Source organism: Stegostoma tigrinum, chromosome 22, assembly GCF_030684315.1.
Source record: "Stegostoma tigrinum isolate sSteTig4 chromosome 22, sSteTig4.hap1, whole genome shotgun sequence".
Lineage (NCBI taxonomy): Eukaryota > Metazoa > Chordata > Chondrichthyes > Orectolobiformes > Stegostomatidae > Stegostoma > Stegostoma tigrinum.
Genome location: NC_081375.1, coordinates 46068795 through 46090486, shown reverse-complemented (window position 1 = coordinate 46090486; position 21692 = coordinate 46068795). Strand labels below are relative to the sequence as shown.

At 40.4% G+C, this 21692-nt stretch overlaps 1 protein-coding gene across 3 annotated transcripts in view; it reads right to left on the bottom strand.

The window, feature by feature from the left end:
- Positions 1-21692, bottom strand: part of gas7b (growth arrest-specific 7b) — a 411941-nt gene that overhangs the window by 52572 nt on the left and 337677 nt on the right. For all 3 annotated transcript variants that reach the window (XM_048555491.2, XM_048555492.2, XM_059653813.1), the window contains 3 exons: positions 9373-9462; positions 6709-6824; positions 2476-2550 (listed from right to left, as the gene is read on the bottom strand). In XM_048555491.2, coding sequence (XP_048411448.1) covers positions 2476-2550; positions 6709-6824; positions 9373-9462 — 281 coding nt within the window. The remainder of the gene's footprint in view (positions 1-2475; positions 2551-6708; positions 6825-9372; positions 9463-21692) is intronic.

The following is a 21692-nucleotide window of genomic DNA, read 5'->3' as shown; positions in this document are numbered from 1 at the left end:
TACTTTCAATATGTCCCCTTTTCAATGAAGCTGGCAGAGTGCACTTAAAACATTTCATGTCCTCATCAAGATCGGGTACCATCTTCATGTTGCTTAAAAGGAGGGTGGCTTTGGGAATGAATTATTTCATTTACAGCACCTCTCTGAATGAAGAGGAAGGCAACTTGGACCTTGGTGCATTGTGCTGTTAGTTCCATAGCACACAAATGATGCACATTTGGCTTGTAAGGTGACCCATCTATTTACACAACCTTTTCTTTGGCTGTGAATGAGTTACAGCTGTTGGTAGGAAGTCCAAGTACTTATTTTATCATTTTGAGGTGTCATTTACAAAAAAAATTGCATGATTGAGAAATGAGTCTTAGCTCACGTGATAATGTGGTTGACAAAATATTAAGTCTAGACAGACAGAAGATCCAAGCCGCCGTCGCCATGGAGCTTTGAGATGCCAACCACAGCAGCTGTTCAGGTGCCAAAACTGACAACAGTGCCTGGGCTGGAACAGGGCAGAGAGAACAGTCAGCATTCCAGCTTCTGAATACTACCTAGTGTTTTCACTGGAAGTGCACAGACTTGACAAGAACAGGGTTGTGTTTAACTGGAAAGCGCTTAGTGGGTGACGATCCCAGTCCCATTTACCATCAGGATCCAAGGAATGGACACTGAGCTGACACACTGGTGGACTCCCAACAACGACGGACCCTTTTCCCAGAAAGGATAAGAGCATTCATGAGGACCACTTTGCAAAATGATAAGTCTAAAAGGATTTTGGTGAATGCATCAATCTCCAGGCTGGTGTATCAATGTTGTCATTTATCATGCACTAGGGTTAAAATGTACGTACTAGTGATTTTTAATTGGGAGCTGATTCGTGTCTCTATCAGAGTTTCATCAGCTGAATAAAACGTTGATCCAGAAGAGCTTTTCAAATTACCAAGGATTTTCTTTGAAGAACATTGTGGATTAATGAATGTACTTTAAAGTGTTTGTCAGGGATTCATTTTTCTTGCTTTAAAAATATATCCAGAAGTGCTGCTATGCACGATTGAACCTTTCTCCCCCCATCATCAAATTACCCGTGGCATAGTCAGGGATTAATCATTCTTTATTTTAATTTGCAACAGATGGAAAGGGAAGGTGCAAGACAGATACAAACATTTTAAATAGAGAGAGATTGATAGGTTAAGTGAATGGGCAGAAAGTTGGAAAATGAAGCATAGTGTGGCAAAATGTGAAGTTGTTCATTTTGGAAGAAGAATACAGTTATTTAAATGGAGAAAAACTGTAGAAAGCTGCAACACAGAGACACTTCGGAGTACGTGTACATGAAACAGAAAGCTAGCATGGGCGCAGCAAGTAATCAGGAAGGCTAATAGAATGTTGGGTCATAGGGGCAGAGTCCACGTGTATATTTAAGGCTGAAAGTGATTCTCAATCAGTAGGGAGTCAAGGGTTACAGGGAAAATGCAGAAATGTGGACATGAGGAATGTCAGATCTTATTAAATGGCAGAGTAGGCTCAAGGAGCTGAATGACTATTCCGGTTTGTATCTTTAATATAAAAAACAAACAAACAGTCTCACAGCCAGAAACTAAAGCCCTGGTCAAAGCGCAAAGACAAGGATTGTCAATTTAAGAGAAAATATATCTGCTAAGACTCCTGCAGGCCATTCGGCAAACAACACCCACTTCAAAGAGCATCCCCTCTACCATATCTCTGTAATCCTGCTTTTCCCAAAGCTAATCCACATTGCCTGCACATCCCCGGGCACTATGAGCAATTTGGCATGGCCATTCTAGCTAACCTGCACATCTTTACACTATGGTTGGAAACTGGAGCACCTAGAGGAAACCCATACAGCTATGGGGAGAATGAGCAAACTCCACATCGGCACCTGAAAATGGAATTGAACGCACATTCCTGGCACTATGAGGCAGCCTTGCTAACCACTGAGCCTCCATGTCACCCTGTTGGGCTTCTTCTGTTCTGCAGTCGTTTGTTTGCCTTCTCCTTTCTATCTATAAAGTTAAATGGAGCTGTTTGAATTGTTCCACAGATAATGCTCTTTATACAGTCCAAATTTAAAAAAAAGGAAACATGAGCACAAAAAACAAGAAACAAACCAACTCTTAATTCCAGATGTGACACAAAGAGATAATATAAGAGCTTTATTTCCTTTCACAGCGCATATGATGAAATTTTCTCTATTTTAGTTCAGAAAATGTGTTGATGCCTTTTGCGCCTCACTGTGCAGATACACAAATATTTCCTGCTCGTTTTGTTGCTTGCAGAGACCACCCATCTGGCTGATCTACGCCAACTTCCAATTCTATAGTGGCACGTTTTGCTCAATATCTCTACTTACACACAATTAAAATCAAATCATATGACTGCAGTTTCAAAGAACAATATTTTCCATTCAAAGTTACAGCAGTACTCCGGAATGCAAAATTTCAATAAAAATGATAAACTCACCCTTCCTCTAGACCTGCCAGTGGACTCTGGGAGAGCTTAGCTAGGTTTTTGGCATAGTCCTCTTCAATTTTAATCCTTTAAAAAAATTACATGTACATATTCAAAATTGATTGAAATAGCCACTCCTTTCAACAAGAAAAGGCAATTTCCTACTTTTGTACTCTTGGAGAAAAACATTGTATTGTAAGCAAATATCAGAATGGTGCATAAACTCAAAACATAATTTGTAAATACAGCTTTATCCCAATCATTTATAGTGAAATGATTTGGAGTACCAATGCTCGATTTTCCTTATGACAGAAGGAGCAGAGAACTGGTATTAATTAGCTATCTCCACCAAAGAGCCAGTGCAGGCACAAGAGGCCACACCACCTCCTCTATCAATACTGCAATATTCTAGCATTCTAAAAAGGTCAACTAATTGACTGTGAATCCCATCCAATATCGCAATACCTACTCCAGGTCTAACAGGAAATCATGTGACTTTGATTTTAAAATCATCTTCCATAAAAAAAATTTCATTAAAATGCAAGTGTGGTGACGTTCAACAACAGATGTCAGTGTGAAACATTGTAACCACTGAGTGCCAATGTACGTGCATATGAGAGATATACGTCAACATTTCTTCTTTTCAATATTCTTGTGTCACAATGCAAAAGATTTCCAAGAAACTAAATGGGGGAAAAAACGTTAGGTTTACTTTGAGTTTCGGATATGTATTCACACAAGTTGACAAACACGAAAATGATTTGAGACAAGGAAACTTTCTCAAGCTACCAAATGGTTTTCCTCTACCCCACCAGATTACACAGATCGTCTGGATTCCGAAAGAGGATGGAGTCAGCAAACAGAACTGAGTTGTGATCCATTATACACCGTGATATTTAATAACCACTTTGTTCAAGTCAAACAGGACAATCTACAGTGATGTGCAAGACCACAAGATGTTGGAGCAGAATTAGGCCATTCAGCCCATCAAGTTTGCTTTGCCATTCCATAAGATCATTATTAGTCAGGTGACACCTTCACTTTCCTCCCTTTTCACTGTAACCTTCAGTTTCCAAACTGATTAAATTTCATCTGTCTCAGCATTGAATATACTTAATGATCCAGCCTCTACAGTACTTGAAGAATTACACAAATTTACTCCCCTCTAAGAAGAAGCCCCTTCTTATCCCAGTCTTAAATGTGCGACCCCTAATTTTGAGATTATGCCCTCTGGTCCCAGACTCTACCACAAGGGAAAAGCAACCTTTCTGCATCCCTTAAGAATCTTGTACATTTCACTCTTCTAAACTCCATCGAGCACAGGCCCAATCTATTTAACCTGTTCTCATAAGAGGATCCTTCCAATTCTGATTTCAGGCAAGTGAACTTTCTCTGGACTACACCCAATGCCAGTACATCTTTCTTGAGGAAAGAGTTCCAGCAGTGGCCTGAAAGTGCCCTGCACAGTTTTAACAAAACCTCTCTACTTCTATAATCCAGTGCCTTTGAAATAAAGGCTAACATTCCATTTGCCTTCCCTGTTACTCACTGAACCTAGATGATAGATTGTGAATCATGTTTGTTAATCATTTCACATCAATATACAAAGTGAGTATACATCATTCGAAATTTGTGAACACAGTGACAATGGTGGCGCAATATGAATTAAATTAGCTTAATGATTTGTACCTGGCCTACATGACCCGAGTTTGCCGTAGGAGCCTTTGAAGAAACACACCTGAAAGCATTTAGATCAATGAAAGAATATGACTGTTACACTCCTGCCTTACGCCGTCCTGTCAGGAGACATTTGGCAATGTGTACACATCTCTGAATGTGAAGCTATCAGACTACTTAGTGTCTCAGTGGTGCCAGTTTCTCTGGTAACCCAAGTTTGTAAATACAAAACACATTCATGAAATTTCTGTGGACGATTGTTCCTAGTAATCTGCTTGGATGTAAATTATGTAACAAAATTACCCAATATTCTAATCATTTGTTAAATCTGCTAGAAGTTCCACACCAGACTTTCAAGCAGACATACAAATGGAACAGAATAGGCATTCATTAGTATAAGATTGTATGCATTTATAATGGCATCAAACCAGCTCTACCTTTACTTAAACACTTTTGTTTTGGGTCATTGATTATTGGGAGTACAGGGGAGGATGACTGCTGAGACATTCAGTTTTACTGGACTAGCAGAAAGTTTCTGAACTACAAAACGAGTACACAGACAAAAAGCAGGTAATGCAGATAGAAACGAAACAGCAACTATCAGAACAGGAAATAACTGTGGGGAGTCCAATGGATTAAAAGATCATAAAATCAAAACCAACTCAAATAAATGCTGATTAATCCAAAAATGCAGTGTTCTAAACAGCTGTGAATTTCTACAAATATGCTGGTAGAGTCGAGATGTGCAGAATTTCTCCCTTAATGAAGCATAGAAACATGTCCATGACTACTAACGCTTCACAGTCAATTTTAACTGTTCATTCTAGGAGGGAGACCAATAGAAATGGGTCAGCTGGCTGTGTTACACTTTATCCCACAGTGACATGTAAATTGGGCAGGGAACATTAAAAACTGAGCTTACTTCCCAATAGACCTATGCATCCCTTCCATTCAGCCAGGGATAGAGGATTGCTGGATTAGGTAGGAAGGAAGGGAGAAGGGAAAAGGGAAGGAGAATGGATATGGGGATTACGGACCTCAGCGTATGTCTCGGAATTAATTCAGACAATACACTTGGACACTGGACTGATTGTCAAATTGAGACCTCCTTGTAAAATCTTGCCTAGGAAATTGCATACTGTTGCAACTTGCGCTTCCAGCAGCTGAAGTTAGGGAAGTGCATTCAAAGGGTCTACCCTAATTCAGTGGGAAGCACTCACAACTCAAGTTAGTAAGTCTGGGGCTCAACTTGAGCGCCAATTCTGTAGCACTGCCACAAGACTGGACATGCTCTTTTTATGGCACCAGCTGCCATAGGCCTAGTTTAAGTGTACGAGGAGAACTGAAATGAATGGGTGAGTGGACGACTGAGTAAACGGGTAGCAGGATGGTTTGGCACATGGGTCTGAGGGTAATCAGGTTGGGAGGATTAGTTAGGCAGTGGTGGTAGTCAGGTCTGCTCAGGGGTTGATATGGTTGGGAGTGGTGGTCAGGTTGGGGGTGAGACCAGTCCTAGGGGTCAGGGTTCAATGAGTCATTTGTAGCTTCTGTAGTTACCCAGGAGTTAAACTAGATTTTAACCTCTCTACCATTTCCCCGAGTCACCTGTTTTTAAGATTCACTCATGGGACATGGGTATCACTGGCTGGCCAGCATTTATTGCTCATTTCTAATTCAGGCTAAGTATATCGGAACTGTCCGGATTCTTTCACTCTCAAATGGGACTGGAGAGCTTGGGAAGTGCTTGTCGCAAGTGTAAACTTCCCAGGCAATTCCAACAGAAGTCAGCTTCCTCATGGTTTCTGCAGAATGCTGAAGCTCATCTTGGCTTTGTTTGTTCTCTGATGATCCAGAGACCAGAAATTGTGGCCCATTAAATCTAGAGACTGCTTTCCCATCTCAGATAAATCCATGGCAACTACATTGAGGAACACTGGTCCTTGATTAAGTTCCTCTCCCAACAGTGTAACAAATAAAGAGATTGTTAACTGTTATCATGTTGCCATGCATGGGGCCTGTGTCCAAATTAGCTGCCATGATTGTCAGTTGCAGCTGTGATTAATAAAAGGATTTTTGGAATGTCCATGTGTGAAAGGTCCTTAGCGATTGTGAGTCTCTCTTTACTTGCTTTTAAATAGAGGAAGCTGGGCTTGTACACAAGTCAGTAGCTCCACTTTTTTTGTATTACTCATTGCATTAATCTACAAAAAAAATACTCATTCAAGCCATTGAACAGGCTTTCTGGATATTTATCGAAGTTTGTGAAGTGCCTAAGTAGATATCTCTTACGAGCATTCCCCATCATACAATAGTAGCAATAATGCTGGAAACTTAACAGCAGCAACGGAAACAAGCGCAAGATAATTAAGTTGACCAAGTTTAATATTCAATGCTCAGTAACACACAGCTTCTTGCCAATTCCCTGTGCAATGGATCAAAGAAGCAGCATCATAACTTATCTCTGTTACTACAAGTGGGCCACATCCCCAAGGAAAGACATTAATATTCAAAAATAGTTAAAAAGTGAAATACAAGTGAAACATTCAGCCGATGAGTCGGTGCTATTACCTTTCCCGAATAAATTCGGCCATTTCTTTCTGCATTTGTTTGCCCTTGAGCTGTTTCACAAGGATAATATCAAATCCAGCAATTGTGCTATTGCTCTGGGGTTCCTTTTTGTCTGCCTGTTGACAAAGAAGGAAAAAAAAAAGAACTTTTTAGAGAATAATGCTGTGAAAAATATATATTTTAATTTTCATTCACTTCAGTAAGGGAGTGTGAGCCCGAATGCTGACACGCTCCAAAGTTTCCAACCACCATTAGTAGTTTTAATGGGATGCTCCTGTTGACAGTCCAAGTTTCACATCCTATTCTGCTCTGTTCCTTCTGCCTCACTGGGATCTTTGTTCATGCATTTACACTCAGACACAAGTGGTCACAACCAGGCAGGGTGCAACAACTGGCAGTCCTACAAACAGTATTAAGCAATAAAAGGTAAGGTTACAAATGCACACTGGCAACAAATTGGAAGTTTGGCTGTTCAATATTTAGGATTCATTAACTAGAGAAATTATAAGCTGTCAGCACAGACTCATTACTCAGGACAGAGTAGGAATAAATGAGTCATTGTCATGTTGGCAGGCTATGACTCATGGGATTCCACAAAGATAAATGTTTGGGCACAAGTGCTTCACAATATACTTACGTAGTGGGGACCAAGAATTAACATATCCAAATTTCTAAATGGTACAGAGTTAAGTGGAAACTTATATTGTGAGGAAAACATAGTATCTTCAGGAGGATTTGGACAGGCTGGGTGAATAAGCAAGAACATCACAGATAGAATAGAATGTGGGAAAATGGTAGGAAGAACAGATGTGCAATGCATCTCTTAAACAATAAGAAGTTAGAAAGCATAGATGTGCAAAGGACTTCAGCAGCCTGTTGATAAGTCAGTGAAAGCCAACATGTATTTGCACTAAGCTATTAAGAAAGCTAATTGGCTGCTAGGCTTCTATTGAAAGACAATTTGAATATAAGGATAGTGAAGTTTTGTTTCAGTTGTATAGAGGCTTGAGAGATGGCCCCTGGAGTACTGTGTGCAGTTTTGGTTTCCTTGGCTCAGGGTAAGATTTTATTGCCCTAGAGTGTGTGCAGAGTTGTTCCCCGAAGGGCAGGGCTGTTATTTGGACAGAGTTTGGACAAATGGAGCCTGGATTCTCTAGAGTTTCAAAGAATGAGAAATGATCACATTGAAATTTACAAGATTCTTAAAGAGGGCAGATACAGCAAAGCTGTTTCCACTTGTTGGAAGTCGAGAACAAGGAGCAAAATTTAAAAGTAGGGGAAATACCAGTGAGGTGTAAGATGAAGAGTTTAAAATGCAGAGGGTTGTGGATCTTCTCAGAATTTGTTACCACAGAGCACATTGAAAGCTCAGTTTGTGGAATGCACTTATGACGGAGTTTGATATATTTCTGTTTAACAATGGAATGCAGGGTTATTAGGGGTGGGATGGCTAAAAGTTAATGAAATGTTCAAGCTGCCATGTTGGAACAGAGTTGATATGCTGAATGGCCAATTTCTGTCCCTGTAGCACACTCACCATGAGTCAGAAGCCTATCAGTTTAAATCCCATTCCAGGCCCCAGCTTCCTCCCCCACCCCCAGACACAGACACAGATACAGGCAATGTCCAAGTTAAAGTGCTCCAAAAGCTCGATTTCAACTAAACCCGTTGGACTGTAACCTGGTGTCGTGTGACTTCCAACTTTGTCCATCCTAGTCCAACACTGGCATCTCTACAACACACAATATTTAGGTTACCCAAGTGCAGAACTGGGGCAGCATCATATTGTCTACCTCAGATTGTGTGTTTTGGATTAAATTTAGATATTAAACCAAAGCCCTGTTTGTCGAAAGGGAGAAGATCCTACAGCACTACACAAATAGCAGCTTCTGTTAGTCCACAGACCATACTTATCTCTTAAATCAACATCACCAAAAACAGTTAAACTGTTCGTCATCGCATTGCTACTTGTGGTCCTACAGTGAATCATTCACTTTGCGACATCCTGAGGCCGCGAAAGGCACTAAGTAAATGCGTGGCTTTCCTTCTTTCAATGAGCACCTTCTCATACACTTCACTGCAATCAACTCAAGATCAGGGAAGTGACAGGGCTGGGATTAAATCTGCCCATTTGCTGAGTCAAGGACACAGGGGAGGAGGGGTAACCTAAAGAGAGATAAGAGACAACAACTTGAAGTGAAATAAATGAATGAAAAAACAGTAAGAATGAGAGAAATTAAACAAAAAATTGAAATAAGCAAGCAAGAAAGAAAAAAAGTGAAGTATTTACTTAAATTTTAAACTTTTAAAGACACTTCCAAGTTTTGACAACAACAATGTGGAGAATCAACGCATTTGCCTAGGTAACTTCTGCTCTATTGCTAGGTTTTTCATCAGGTCAGTTACTTTGTTTGGATTGTTCAAAACAAATTCAAATATTACAGTCCGAGAGCATTCAGCTTGGAAACTCTAACCATCCACAAATTTCTTGGCTATTGCACTTAAATCCATGTTTCAATGTTGTAACAAAATGCCAGTGCTGAGACGGTAACATACACTGAACCAACAATCTCTGACTTACAGGTGGTCAAAATGCAATGAACGTCCGGCGATCTCTGCTAGCCAGGATTCTGACCACAGCCACAATGGGAAAACATTCCTTACCCAGAAATAGTCACAGTAGCTCCAATCATCTCGTTTGAGCAGCTGCTGTTCAGGCATTGTGTCTGGATGTGGGAATGTGACACAATTTATCTGTTTGGGTAAACAAAAATACTTTTAAGTCATGACACACTGATGATTAAAAATGCAGGTTCCTGCACTGTTTGCATTTTAGGCACAATTTCCTTTGGCGAAAACAATAGTATTATTTTCTCAGTCATACGATATTGGTAATTTTCAGCTTCTCTATTCCTATTTACTCAATAATTTAATCCGGTCGCATACATTCCAGCTTTGTCTATCCTGAAAGCTGTGCTGAAGGATGGTTCACTAAGACCGTTTATGAACTGCAGCCAACAGTCAATCTTCATATTGCATGCCAAAATAAAGCGTGGTTACAGTCTATTCAACCACAAAGAGCAAGGTAGAAACTGGTTATACAGTGGTAAGTGGTTCATCTTCCATCTCCACAAAGCCTTTCCGCCACCTACAAAGTCTCAAGTCAGAGCAGGAGGAAATATTCCCCACTTTTCTGCACAGGTGCAACTGAAACAAGATGCATGAAGCAACATTCAAGTAATCATTGAGATTTACAGCACAGTAAAAGGCTCTTTGGCCCATCTTATCCATGCTGGTCAAAAACAACCTAACTGTTCTAATGATGCATAGCCTTATATGCCTTGACATCGCAAGTGCACATCTAAATACAGCAAACTTTATTTTAACTGGCACTCTCAACGAACCAGCAAAAATTATACCCCTGAAATACCAGAAGTTTCCTGTATTATCACAATCTCCAATATATCTGGTGTGGTCATTTGAGGATGCGAGTGAGAAGGCTCTCTACTGGTAAGTTTTATTTAAGGCAAACTTAAATTATTTAAGTGATTTATGCTGTTGAATGGGATTCTGAAGAGTGAGGACTTGCATGCATTTGGAGAGGCAAGGAACGATTAAGGACAGTCAGCGTGGCTTTGTGCATGGGAGATAGTGTCTCACAAACTTGATTGAGATTTTTGAAGACACAGCCAAAAAGACTGAAGAGGGCAGAGCACTAGATACATGGACTTTAGTAAAGCCTTTGACAAGGTTCTGCATGGATTGACTGTTTAACGAAGTTAGATCACATAGGATTCAGAGAGAGCTTGCCTTCCAAGGCAGAGGGTGCAGAAGGAGATGAAACAAAGTGTAGGAGACAGAGGGTGATGGTGGAGGGCTGTTTGCTCAGTTGGAGGCCTGTGACCAATGGTGGTCCACAGGGATCGGTGCTGGATCCACTTTTGTTTGTCATTTATATAATCAATTTAGGTGAGAATTTAAGATGTATGGTTAGTAAGGTTGCAGATGACACACCAAAATTGGTGGTATAGATAACCACCTTTGCTGTCAACTAGGATTACAAAGGGCTCTTGGTCAATTGGGCCAATGGGCTGCGAGTGGCAGTTGAAGTTTAATTTGGATAGCCACAAGGTATTGCATTTTGACAAAACAAACAAGAGCAGCAATTATATGGTTAATGGGCAGTGTTGCCAAACAGAGAGATCTAGGGATTCAGGTACGTAGTTCTTTGAAAGTTGCACCACAGGTAGAGAAGGTGGTTAAGAAGGCAATTAGCACACTTGCCTTCTTTGGTCAGACCATTGAGCACAGGAGCTGAGGGGTCATGTTGAGGTTGCACAGGACAGTGAGAATGAGATAGAGGTGGAGGTTGAGGGGGTGATCTTATGGAGATTTATAAAATCCTGCAGAGCATAGATAAAGGTGAATAGCAAAAGTCTTTTCCCTAGGGTGGAAGAGTTCAAAACTAGATGGCATATTGTTAAAAGGCAAGAGATTTTAATAAAAAGAAGATTTAAGAGACCAGAGGGGGGAACTTTTCCATTTGGAGAGTGGTTTGCATGTTGACTGCACTTCCAGAGTAAAAGGTAGATGCAGGTACAATTCCAACATTTAAAAGACATTTGGATAGATACAGGAAAAGGTAAGGTTCAGAGGGATGTGGGCCCAAATGCAGGCAAGTGGAATTAGTGTGAGAAATTTGGTCAGAATGGGATGAATTGGACCGAAAGGTCTGTCTCCACATATGATTCTGAGTACACCCCTACATTACATTTCGATGACTGAATGTGTTTTTGCATTGATTATGTGGTCTTCTTGATCAACTAGAATATTTGAATCAACTGGCACACTTCTGGTCCCATAGAAGTCAATTAATAAAAAGTTTACCGTACTCAAATGTTGAGGGTTTCTACCTCTACCACTCATACAGGCATTGAATTTCAGATTTCCACCACTCTGAGTGCAAGAGTTTCTGACCTCTGACACCAATCACCCACGTGGGACCTTATCTGTTTGTTGCGACTCAACACTCCCTCTCTGTTGCCATTACCCCTAACCAGTCCTTAAACATCTGCTGCACTCAAACAGCCCCTCCTAACGTGGCTGCATTGTGTGATATCTATATGCAACGCAGCAACAACTCACAAAAGGTGACGCTGTTTTCAAATATTTTTAGGACAGATGAGAATTTTTGTTTTCCCTGAAGTTTACACAACTTTGGAACTCTCTACCTTAGAAAGCAGTGGAGCCAGCACACTGAATATTTTTAAGGCAGAGGTAGATTTCTGTTGCATAAGGGAATCAAGGTTAGTGGGTATAGATTAAATGTGGAATTTGAAACACAGGAGACCAGCCACAATCTTATTGAGTGGCAGAGCAAACTCATGGATCCGAATTCTCCTAACTCTTGCACCCCGACCCTTGATTTTTTTTCATTGAGGTCGATAAGGGCAACAGTGTTATAGGAGCACCATCACGCATGAGATCTCCAATCACGTTACACCCAATCCTAACTTGGACATGCGCCCCTTTTCTGCATGATGAATGAGTGAGTGTCTCAAAATTCCCTAGCAGTCCAATCATGGCAAACAGAGTCCCACAGGATAGTTTGAGAAGGTCCTCTATCATCTCAAAACAGAGGCATTGGCTATTGAATAGAGCCTTGATAGCAGTGCCCGCATCCCAAGTATCAATAAAAATGAAAACAAAAGCAAAATCATCATGAAACTGGGCTGATCTCCTCTGCCATCAATGCATATTTACCTCCACCCTTCTATACTCAGGGCAGTCCTGCTGAGATTGATTAATTGGTCAAAGATTAGTAAATGAGATCATGGCCAATCAAACAATCTGCATGGTACGTTATAGTCCCCTACAGATATTACTTTCCTCCTACTGTTTCAGCTACCTTGTGTTAATACACTGTTCATTAAATATTCAGAACCAAGTGAGTTTAAAAGTACAACATTGGTGTTGCTGTAAAACATGATTTGCAGATATATTTACCACTGGAGATATAGTTCCATTTAGAAAAGCAGTCATTGTCATATATTCCACTAAGCAGCAAATATCCCATCATTTCAAAAAATATGAATTGTGAAATGTTTCTTTACTATGTTGCACAATATATCCCATGATCAACATGATGAATGGTTATTGAATGCAGCTTTTGAAAACATTAAAAGGTGAGAAAACTGGCCCATGCACTTTGAGACCACTGCAGTTCCAGGGACACCATGCAATTTTTAATGGTTGCCTGAGTAAAGGGAGAAGGTTTCAGTTAATACCTTGGTGAAAAGTCTTGGATACCCATTTCAGAACTACAGGTGACGATGCAGATGTGACACAATCTGAACCAGAATGCCCAAAGTTGTCCTGAATTTTGGCTTTGAGCTGTATTAGTATAAACTGATCTCTCGACCGTGTGCGTTGATCATTATGCAATTTTTTTCTGGCCTGCCGCCTGATCTATTTATGTTTCAAAAATGTGAAGGAAAAGGTTTATTCGACACAAGATGATGTATTACACTTTCTCCTCCCTCTTTGGGAAACTATTCAGTTCATAAAGGTAGTGACACAGGGCTGAAATATCTGAAAGAATATGGTAATAACCCTCAACGTACAATTCTGAGGAAGGGCCACCGGACCTGAAACGTTAACTCTGATTTTTTTTTCTTCACAGATGTTGCTCTGCCTTTCCGTCAACTTCTGTTTTTGTACAGTTCAGGTGTTGTGCTACTGGTTGTGTAGCAGAGAAAAAACTACTTCAAATCTTCATACTGGAAAAAGTGGGTCATTGAGTGTTCAAAATGAGGACTTGGTTTTGATGCAACAATTCTGCTCAGGGGCATTTAACATCAGGGAGCCTAAAGCAGTCCTTAAACGATGCCACTGGTGAATACTCAATTGTTCACAGGAAGGTTATTGAAGAATTGTTCTGGTCGAAGGAGGACCGTTACTGCTTCTTGACCACACAGAAGTCAAGTCCATTCTAATTCCTGGTATTCAACAATTGACTTTCCCAAGCAATTACTTCATTGCCCTCGGTCTTACTTCACCTCCAAGAAAGCTCCACCAGATTTATCATCCTGTGCAATCAGACCTATGTCTCCCTACATAAACCCTTATGCTCACTAGTGTTGACAGCATGCTGGTTAATTTCAAAGAGATACAATCAAGTGCTTATCGTCAGAAGTCAGAAATACCTAATGCATTCTGGTTTGTGCAACCCAAAACCACTACATAATTATTCACCAATAACTGCATATTCTGTTCCATTGCACTAACTAGCAATTCACTTGTGAACCTGTGAACAAATATAGTTTGAAAAAGTGTGGCTGTTGCATTACAAGGTATTAACTTGTAACATGCAATCCTGTCAAGTGTTTATTCTAAAGTGTGTAAAGATTGTCCACCACACTTTTTCAGGAAACTATGTATGGGTATTGCATAACACACATATGAAAATTGCTAAGCTGCTACCAAGCAGAGTCAAGTTCACAGGAAGTACAAGGCAGACAACTAGGGTTCCAAAGTTGCAACTTCATCTTTGGTTACAATGCCAAGACATACAAGCCCACCGGCCAAGTGTGGAAAATAGGATTAGAATAGGTGCATGCTTGTTTTTGATCGGTGTAGGCTTGAAGGACTTTTTTGTGTGCTGTAGACCTTAGACTCATGTACACGTTGAATGTAATTATTTCCTGGGGACCTGTAATTTACCTCATTAAAGCAATTTTGGTATCAACTCAAAAACAAATGGAGAGATTTCATTTTTTTAAAAAATACTGGCAGCAAAGCACTTTATCTATTGCAGACATTCTTTGTAGACCAATTATCTGTAAAGAGATTCTTCGTGCAATTATACAGGTCCAATGTCAGATTCCAACTGTGCTGTTGACAAGAACACCGCATCTTCACAACTCTCAACTGGTAGCATCTTAGCAGCTCGCTGCTAAAAATAATTCAGCACCCTATCACAGTATGCAGGGAGCTAGTCTGCAATTCACAAGAGAAAAGACATAATCTTGTTTTATTGCAGCTTTCTTATATCGACTGTCAACCATGCAGCACACTAAGTTACAGTCCACAAAATCAACAGGAATGCCATCTCAGCATAGGTACCCAGAAACCTCCAAGAGTTCCAGCAGTGGATTTCAGAATATCAAAGTCAAGACAATTTGAATCATTAAAACATAAAACTGTGAGCAATTTTGGCAACGAGGGAGGCTAATGATTCAGGCTTCAGGGTTTCCCACTTTGAGGCCTGCTATCCCACAATTTACTGCGCATTCGCTTGCAAGGAAAGAATTTCAGCTAACTGCCCAGTTAGTGTCTGCTCACTTTTTCAACAAGACAGCAACAAAGTAATTCCCAGTTTTTGAGACTTACAAACATCTGCCCTGAGCCCTCTCCATTCCCAAGAGATGAAGCAAGCCAAGATTTTTCAATCCTCACAAAAAAAACAAAACAAACTCTGAGCACAGATTTAATCTTTAAAGTTGTCTGCTTGCAGTTGGTCACATTTGATGAGCCACGTGTCTAAAGTTTCGTGCTTTTAAGTGACTGCCACGTTTAGCAGTACCGTGATCTCCATTTATACACATTCTAACGTTCTGTTGCTAGCTCATTATTTACTGGGGCTCTTTCTGTCAACAGTCAACACAGTCTTAATTACTGCAATGCCGCCTGCAGGGAGTGGCAGGGGAAGCCCCATTTGAAGTCTTGCTGTTTTCACTACTTATGTAAGCAACAAATGTGCAGAGACGTTTGCCAGAAAATATCAAAATGATTACTGTTGTGTCACTTCACACAGCATTGAGAAGCCAAAAAAAAGTTAATCTTTGATCTTTGCAAGAACTTCAAAATATGTACATTAGACTTAAAATGGATCACCCTGAACTGTCAACACATTCAGCTCTTTGCAAAATTGCTTACTTTGAATTATCTCTTCATTTGAAATGTAATTACTTCACAATGATTTATATTCTTAATAGAATTGCTTAATTTTATAGAGGTTTATAAAATTATGAGAGGTATGGAATCATAGAACAGTGTGGAAGCAGGCCATTCTGCCCAACAAGTCCACATCGACCCTCTGAAGAGCATCCCACCCATACCCACCCCCACGATATCCCTGTAACGCTGCATTTCGCATGGCCAATGCACCTAACTTGCACATCTTTCGACTGTAGGAGGAACACTCGCAGATACAGGGGAACATGTAAACTCCACACAGACAATCCAATGGAGGAACGGAACCCAGGTCCCTGGCACTGTGAGGCAGCACTGCTAACCACTGAGCCACCATGTCGCTCTATCGATTGACTATTCACCCCAAGTCTTTTTCCCAGAACAGGGGAGTTCAAAACCAGGCGGCATAGAGTTAAAGTGAGGGGGACAAAATCTAAAATGGATCGGAGGGGCAACTTTTTCATGCAGAGAGGGTGTGTGCATGGAACAAGCTGCCAGAGGAAGTGGTGGAAGCTGGCACAATAGCAAGATTTAAAAGGCATTGGGATGGCCACATGAACAGGAAGGGTTTAAGAAGGAAATGGACCAAATGTTGGTAAAAGGGGCTAGATTAAATTTTGGATCTCAGGTCAGAATGGACGAGTTGGACCAAAGGGTCTGTTTCCATGCCGTACAAGTGAATGACTCTAGCCAATTATTTAAATGTACAAATAGCCAACTATATTTAAGTATATCAACATGTTCCGCCTTTATTAATGACTGGCACAGGCTCCACCAATTTATTTTAATTTAGCTTATTCAGAAACGTTATGTCACATCTCTGCAGCAAGAGGGACTTGAACCATTACTGCTGAGGGCTTCCAGTGTGTGCTGGCCTTTGAAATTCTGCCCTTGCAAATAAATGCACAGAAAGTTATGGGATAGTGGGTATAGAAATAGAAAACGGTGAAGGTTGTGCATCTGCGAAAGGTGGATTGAGAAAAAAAAAAATCCTAATTAACCTGTTCAGATGGGTTATTACATACCTCTGGAGTTGGTGGGACTTGAACCTAGGCCTCTCATTCCAGGGGTACAGACACTATCATTACATCTCAAGAGGGGCCCACACCATCCCTTCTTAACACAGGCAACATTTTCATCTCCCCAGATTACTCCACTTGTCTGAAGACAGTCTGAAATTGGTGTGTGTAGGACTCTACTTCTCTTCATCTTGTCTTCCTTAGGTGCCCAAGTGAGGAGCCTAACCAGCATTACTCCTCAGAGGCCCGTATGCACATGTTCCTCTTAGGAAAACACTGTCAGAATGTAAAAAGCGGCTGATCTCATTTCTCTGGACTAGAGGCTCCAAAGCCAAGTATAAAACCTTAACAATGCTCCAGCTATCGTCAGATAAAGCAGCACAGACCACCATTCTAGCGGTTTGTATGTCCCCAGCCAATATAAACAACTGGAGGTACACACTTCTTTTTTGGTCAAGATTACAGTACTCAGGCAATCAGATTGTTGATTCTGATGATCTTTGAACAAATACAAGGATTCCAATTGGCACCTCTCCACGCACTGAACTTTCAATCAACTGGAACAGTGTGCAAATAGAAAGGAAAAATTCAAAATAATTGGCCAGCATTCAGTCACAATTATGCCAACAGTAGTAGTTCAGGCCCAGTAACTGGTTGTAAAAACAGGCAATATTGGGGAAAAAATACTGGAGATCAGACATCTTACATGGGGAGGGACAGAAAGAGTAACAGAGTTAACATTTCACATGGAAGACTTTTTGTCAACTGCAGTGCTCATGTTGTTTCATTTAGAAGCATCCAGCATTCCTTTTTGTCAGCTTCATATACAATTCTATCAAATAAATTAAAAGTACTGTGCGCATGTTTAGTTTCACCATATTATAATCTTTACATATGGATTTGGATAGACATTCACTTTGCGTCAGAACAATGTTAAGACTGGATGTGACTAATAAAGTGAAAACTGGACTGCAGTTTCCACTGTCTGCACTGTTCCAGTACAAGGTTAGAAGTCACGCGACATCAGGTTACAGTCCAAAAAATTTACTTGAAATCTCAACCTCTCGGAGTAATGCTCCTTCGTCAGGTGGAGAAGTGCTCAAAAACTTGTGATTTCAATTAAACCTGTTGGGCTATACCCAGGTGTCATATGATTTCTGACTGAGCCCACTCCAGTTCTCCATTTCGTGCTTGTCCAGTACAATTTAACTTGCTTTGTTCCTCCACAAACTGCATGCAATCCCTGAGAATCAACATGGAAATCCGCATGAGGTTACCATGTTCGCTCATCGAGCAAAGCCGAAAATGTGTAATTTTAAATCAGCGTCATAGTTACTGCCAGCAACCTCTTTGGCAGAAGTTTAATTTTACAAGCAGGGGATGCTGCATTCCATCACTACTGAAGTTAAAACAATGCTTTTTAAAACCTTTTCTTCCACATCCTTATTTCTCTTTACGTGAATGATCTTATAATTAGTTCTATATCCTCATTTGTAGCGTCTGGCTTAAATTCTGGGTGTTTCAGGTGGGATTGTTCAATCTAATTAGTTGAAGATCACACTGTTGCTGGCTTGTTCACACATTCCACAAACCTGCCACACAGCGTGCCCTTCTGTGAAGGATCTCTGGGAGTTAATGGTTGCTACTCAAATACCTACAGCATGACTGTGGGAATCTGCAAACCGAATGAACAGGAAGCACTACTGCTCCACTTCTGACTACAAATTCTGAGCATTAAATAAACTTGGCAGAAATTCACACCTCCTCCAGTGAAGGCCCTGTAGTTTGGCATGAGATTCAGAAGAACCCTGTGCTCTAACCAACTACTTATATATTTGTAAAAAAATTGCTGTGTATTTTTTCTATTTAATAACAAGACAAATGTTATGTAGTTAACGATTTTGTAAAAGCAGAAAATGACATTAAAAAGTGGTAACCTGTAGTGATTAGAACCAGGTGGATCTTGTTGACTATGAGATCCTTGATTGGCCCAGGGTAACCACCACCCCCCCCCCCCCCCCCCCCCCGCCCCCAATCAAGGGAAATCCTGTCTAACCAATATAAACAGCGGATTTACAGTCTCCTGAGTTCAGTTGACTGGCTACAGCCAGTGTACTATGCACAAGGAAATAAAGGGTGACCTGGCGACGGGATACCGACCTCTGTGCTATGTTTCATCTGAATGTGGCAATTTGGTCTTGACTCACTGCATGCAGTAGCCATGGTGTACAATAACTATTTATAGTTTCTAAGTGAAGGACAGAACAGCAGTGATGATATCAGGCAGAGAGATTTGTACCTATCGCCTGCAGTCAATTTTGCAAAACATTAAAATGGTCAGTGAACTTAAATATGAATTTATTGCAATATCACCACATCATTGCACTCAACACTCAATTGAAGGAACATCACTTGGTGCGTAAGACAAATTAAAGATTTAATGCCACATTTGCACCATCAGTAGAATATATTTCAATGCAAGTCACATGAACCTCCTGATTCTCCTTGCACAACCAAAGCCATAATCTCAGAGCAGTATTTTTTTAAGATTACTTTGGTCAACATTCAATTGCCTGAAAGTCTGGATGATTTGGTTTAACAGTATTGATAAAGTACTGAAATAGAAGTACTATACTGGCTATACCCTGCTGTGCATTTTAAGTGTTTCTCTTTTCTTTTAGAAATGGTATACTAGATTGTTAGTGACTTGACAGCCACACTATAAAATGCACTCTGCAGACTAGAAGACAAAGAACAAAAGAATTCCTGTTGTGTCCCATGGGTCCAGATTTGAACAAGCTCAACAACATTGAAGGTCTATAAGAAAGTTGTGCAGTCAATAGGAACACAAAGCTTCATCACCATTTATGTTAGAATAATGTGCAAACTTTCAGAAATGACAACACAGTCCACTATTATACAAAAAGCATCGAGGGCACAAACTTCAAAACTTTGGTTGTGGAAGGAGAGTCAGGAAGTTCACGCCATATATGCCAGACTAGGATGCTTTTTTTTGTCAGAAGCTTGTCAAATGCTTTCACAAATGGAAAATGTTCCTTTAAAATGTATACCTGCAGATAAAAGTTTCCTATTTACAAGCATAAACAGAGGACAGAGCTGTGGAATTATATACACAGTTGCAAACCCACTGGCCTAACAGTCATGAACAAGAACTGGGGTCTGTCATGAGTTTATTTATTTAACAGGCTGTATTGCCAATTTCACTGTCATTTCAATGGGTAGGTTGTGGTATCTTCACGTTGTAATCTTTTGCCCAGCCCAGCATTAATGATAAACTATCAGTAATTACAGATGTTCCCCTTCAAATGAGTTTAAGGGTGTCATACAGCGATGTCCCTGTAATAACCAGTAAATTACAATGAGGCAACTAGCTTGATTCAGACGCAGTCAGAGAGTCTGGAAAATTATATATAAAAAGTTGTTTTAAGCTTTGATGAAACAATGCTGTTACTCTTAAATTCAATATCGGATTACAGGATATGAAGTTGAAGTTGAAATATGAATTTTGCGCAGGAGCGAGATAAGGCGAGTACATTGGGTGGGAACATGAATTTCATTGTGATGTTTACTTTGCAACTACTAAAAACTTACCAAAAATTACTCAGTTTTTTACATTATAACACAAAGACAGAAAACAATTTTTGAAAGTGTGCATTCATGTGCATTGTTCAGATTTCAGAAATTGCTGACAAATTACTCCAAATTCTGACTAAGTTTCTTAACAAGATAGATCCTATTCCTACGTTAACAGTATTGTAAAGGAAATAAAATCTCAAGGGGAGACATTCATATATAGCTTTAAGAGTCTAAAAGGGATACTACAGAGAAGTTCCATCCTTATGTATCATCTGTTATGATATAATATGGACTTGGTGGTGGAGAAACTGGAGGATCTTAAAAGCTCCTCCTTACTGTCTCAGTAACCACATCTATCATGTCATTGAAACCTGTACCACTGTTAATAACATATATAACTACATCTTATTTAACAGCTTCTTCTCATTAGATTAGCAAGTGGTTTTCTTGTACCACAACAAAGGGGTGCTTGGATTCCTACCATAAAACATGATGTGGTCAACAAACCTATTCCACTGACAGCAATAGTGCAGCAACCTTACACAACATGGTGATCTGCAATGAGAAATAGTTCTCATTTAACACGGGCAGACAAAATTACACAGAAACCCTACAGCGTGGAAACAGGCCACTCAGCCCACCAACTCCACACCGGCCCTCTGAGCAGCATCCCACCCAGATCCATCTCCCTGTAACTCGACACTGCCCATAGCTAACACACCTAACCTTTGGGCAATCTAGCATGGCCAATCCACCTAACCTGCATGTCTTTGAGCTGTGGGAGGAAACCCGAAAACCCAGAGGAAACCCACGCAGACACAGGGAGCACGTGCAAACTCCACACAATTGCCCAGGACTGGAATTGAACCCAGATATCTGGTGCAGAGAGGCAGCAGTCCTAACCACTTTGCCACTGTACTGTTCATACTTACCAGCTCTCCAGTAGGTCAAACCAGGATTTCACCATGTGAGTTAACTTCCTGCAGTACGCAGCAGAAGAGACTCTCTTATTTTCAACACAATTCCTATGGGTTTAGCTAAGATTTGCAACAAAAGAAAATACACAGCAAAGGTTTTCATTCACATGCTTACCTTGATGCAATTAAAAAAACCACCTTCACAAGTATTCAAGGAACAGTTTCAGAACCAGCATGTAAAGATAAGCAGCAAGACTAGATGAAGCCAGCTTTCTCTATGTGACACAAGCATGAAGCACAGAAAAAAAGAGGTCACATTCCACATGGATTACATGCTGAGCATGTAACATGGTAGGTCAAAATGATTTCACATGGAGAATTTTTGCCCAAGTTAAATATGGTCATCCACCACTAAATTATTACAGGCTCCATTTGATCTTCATGAAGCAAGGTTCATATTATTTCCATTCAAGAGAAG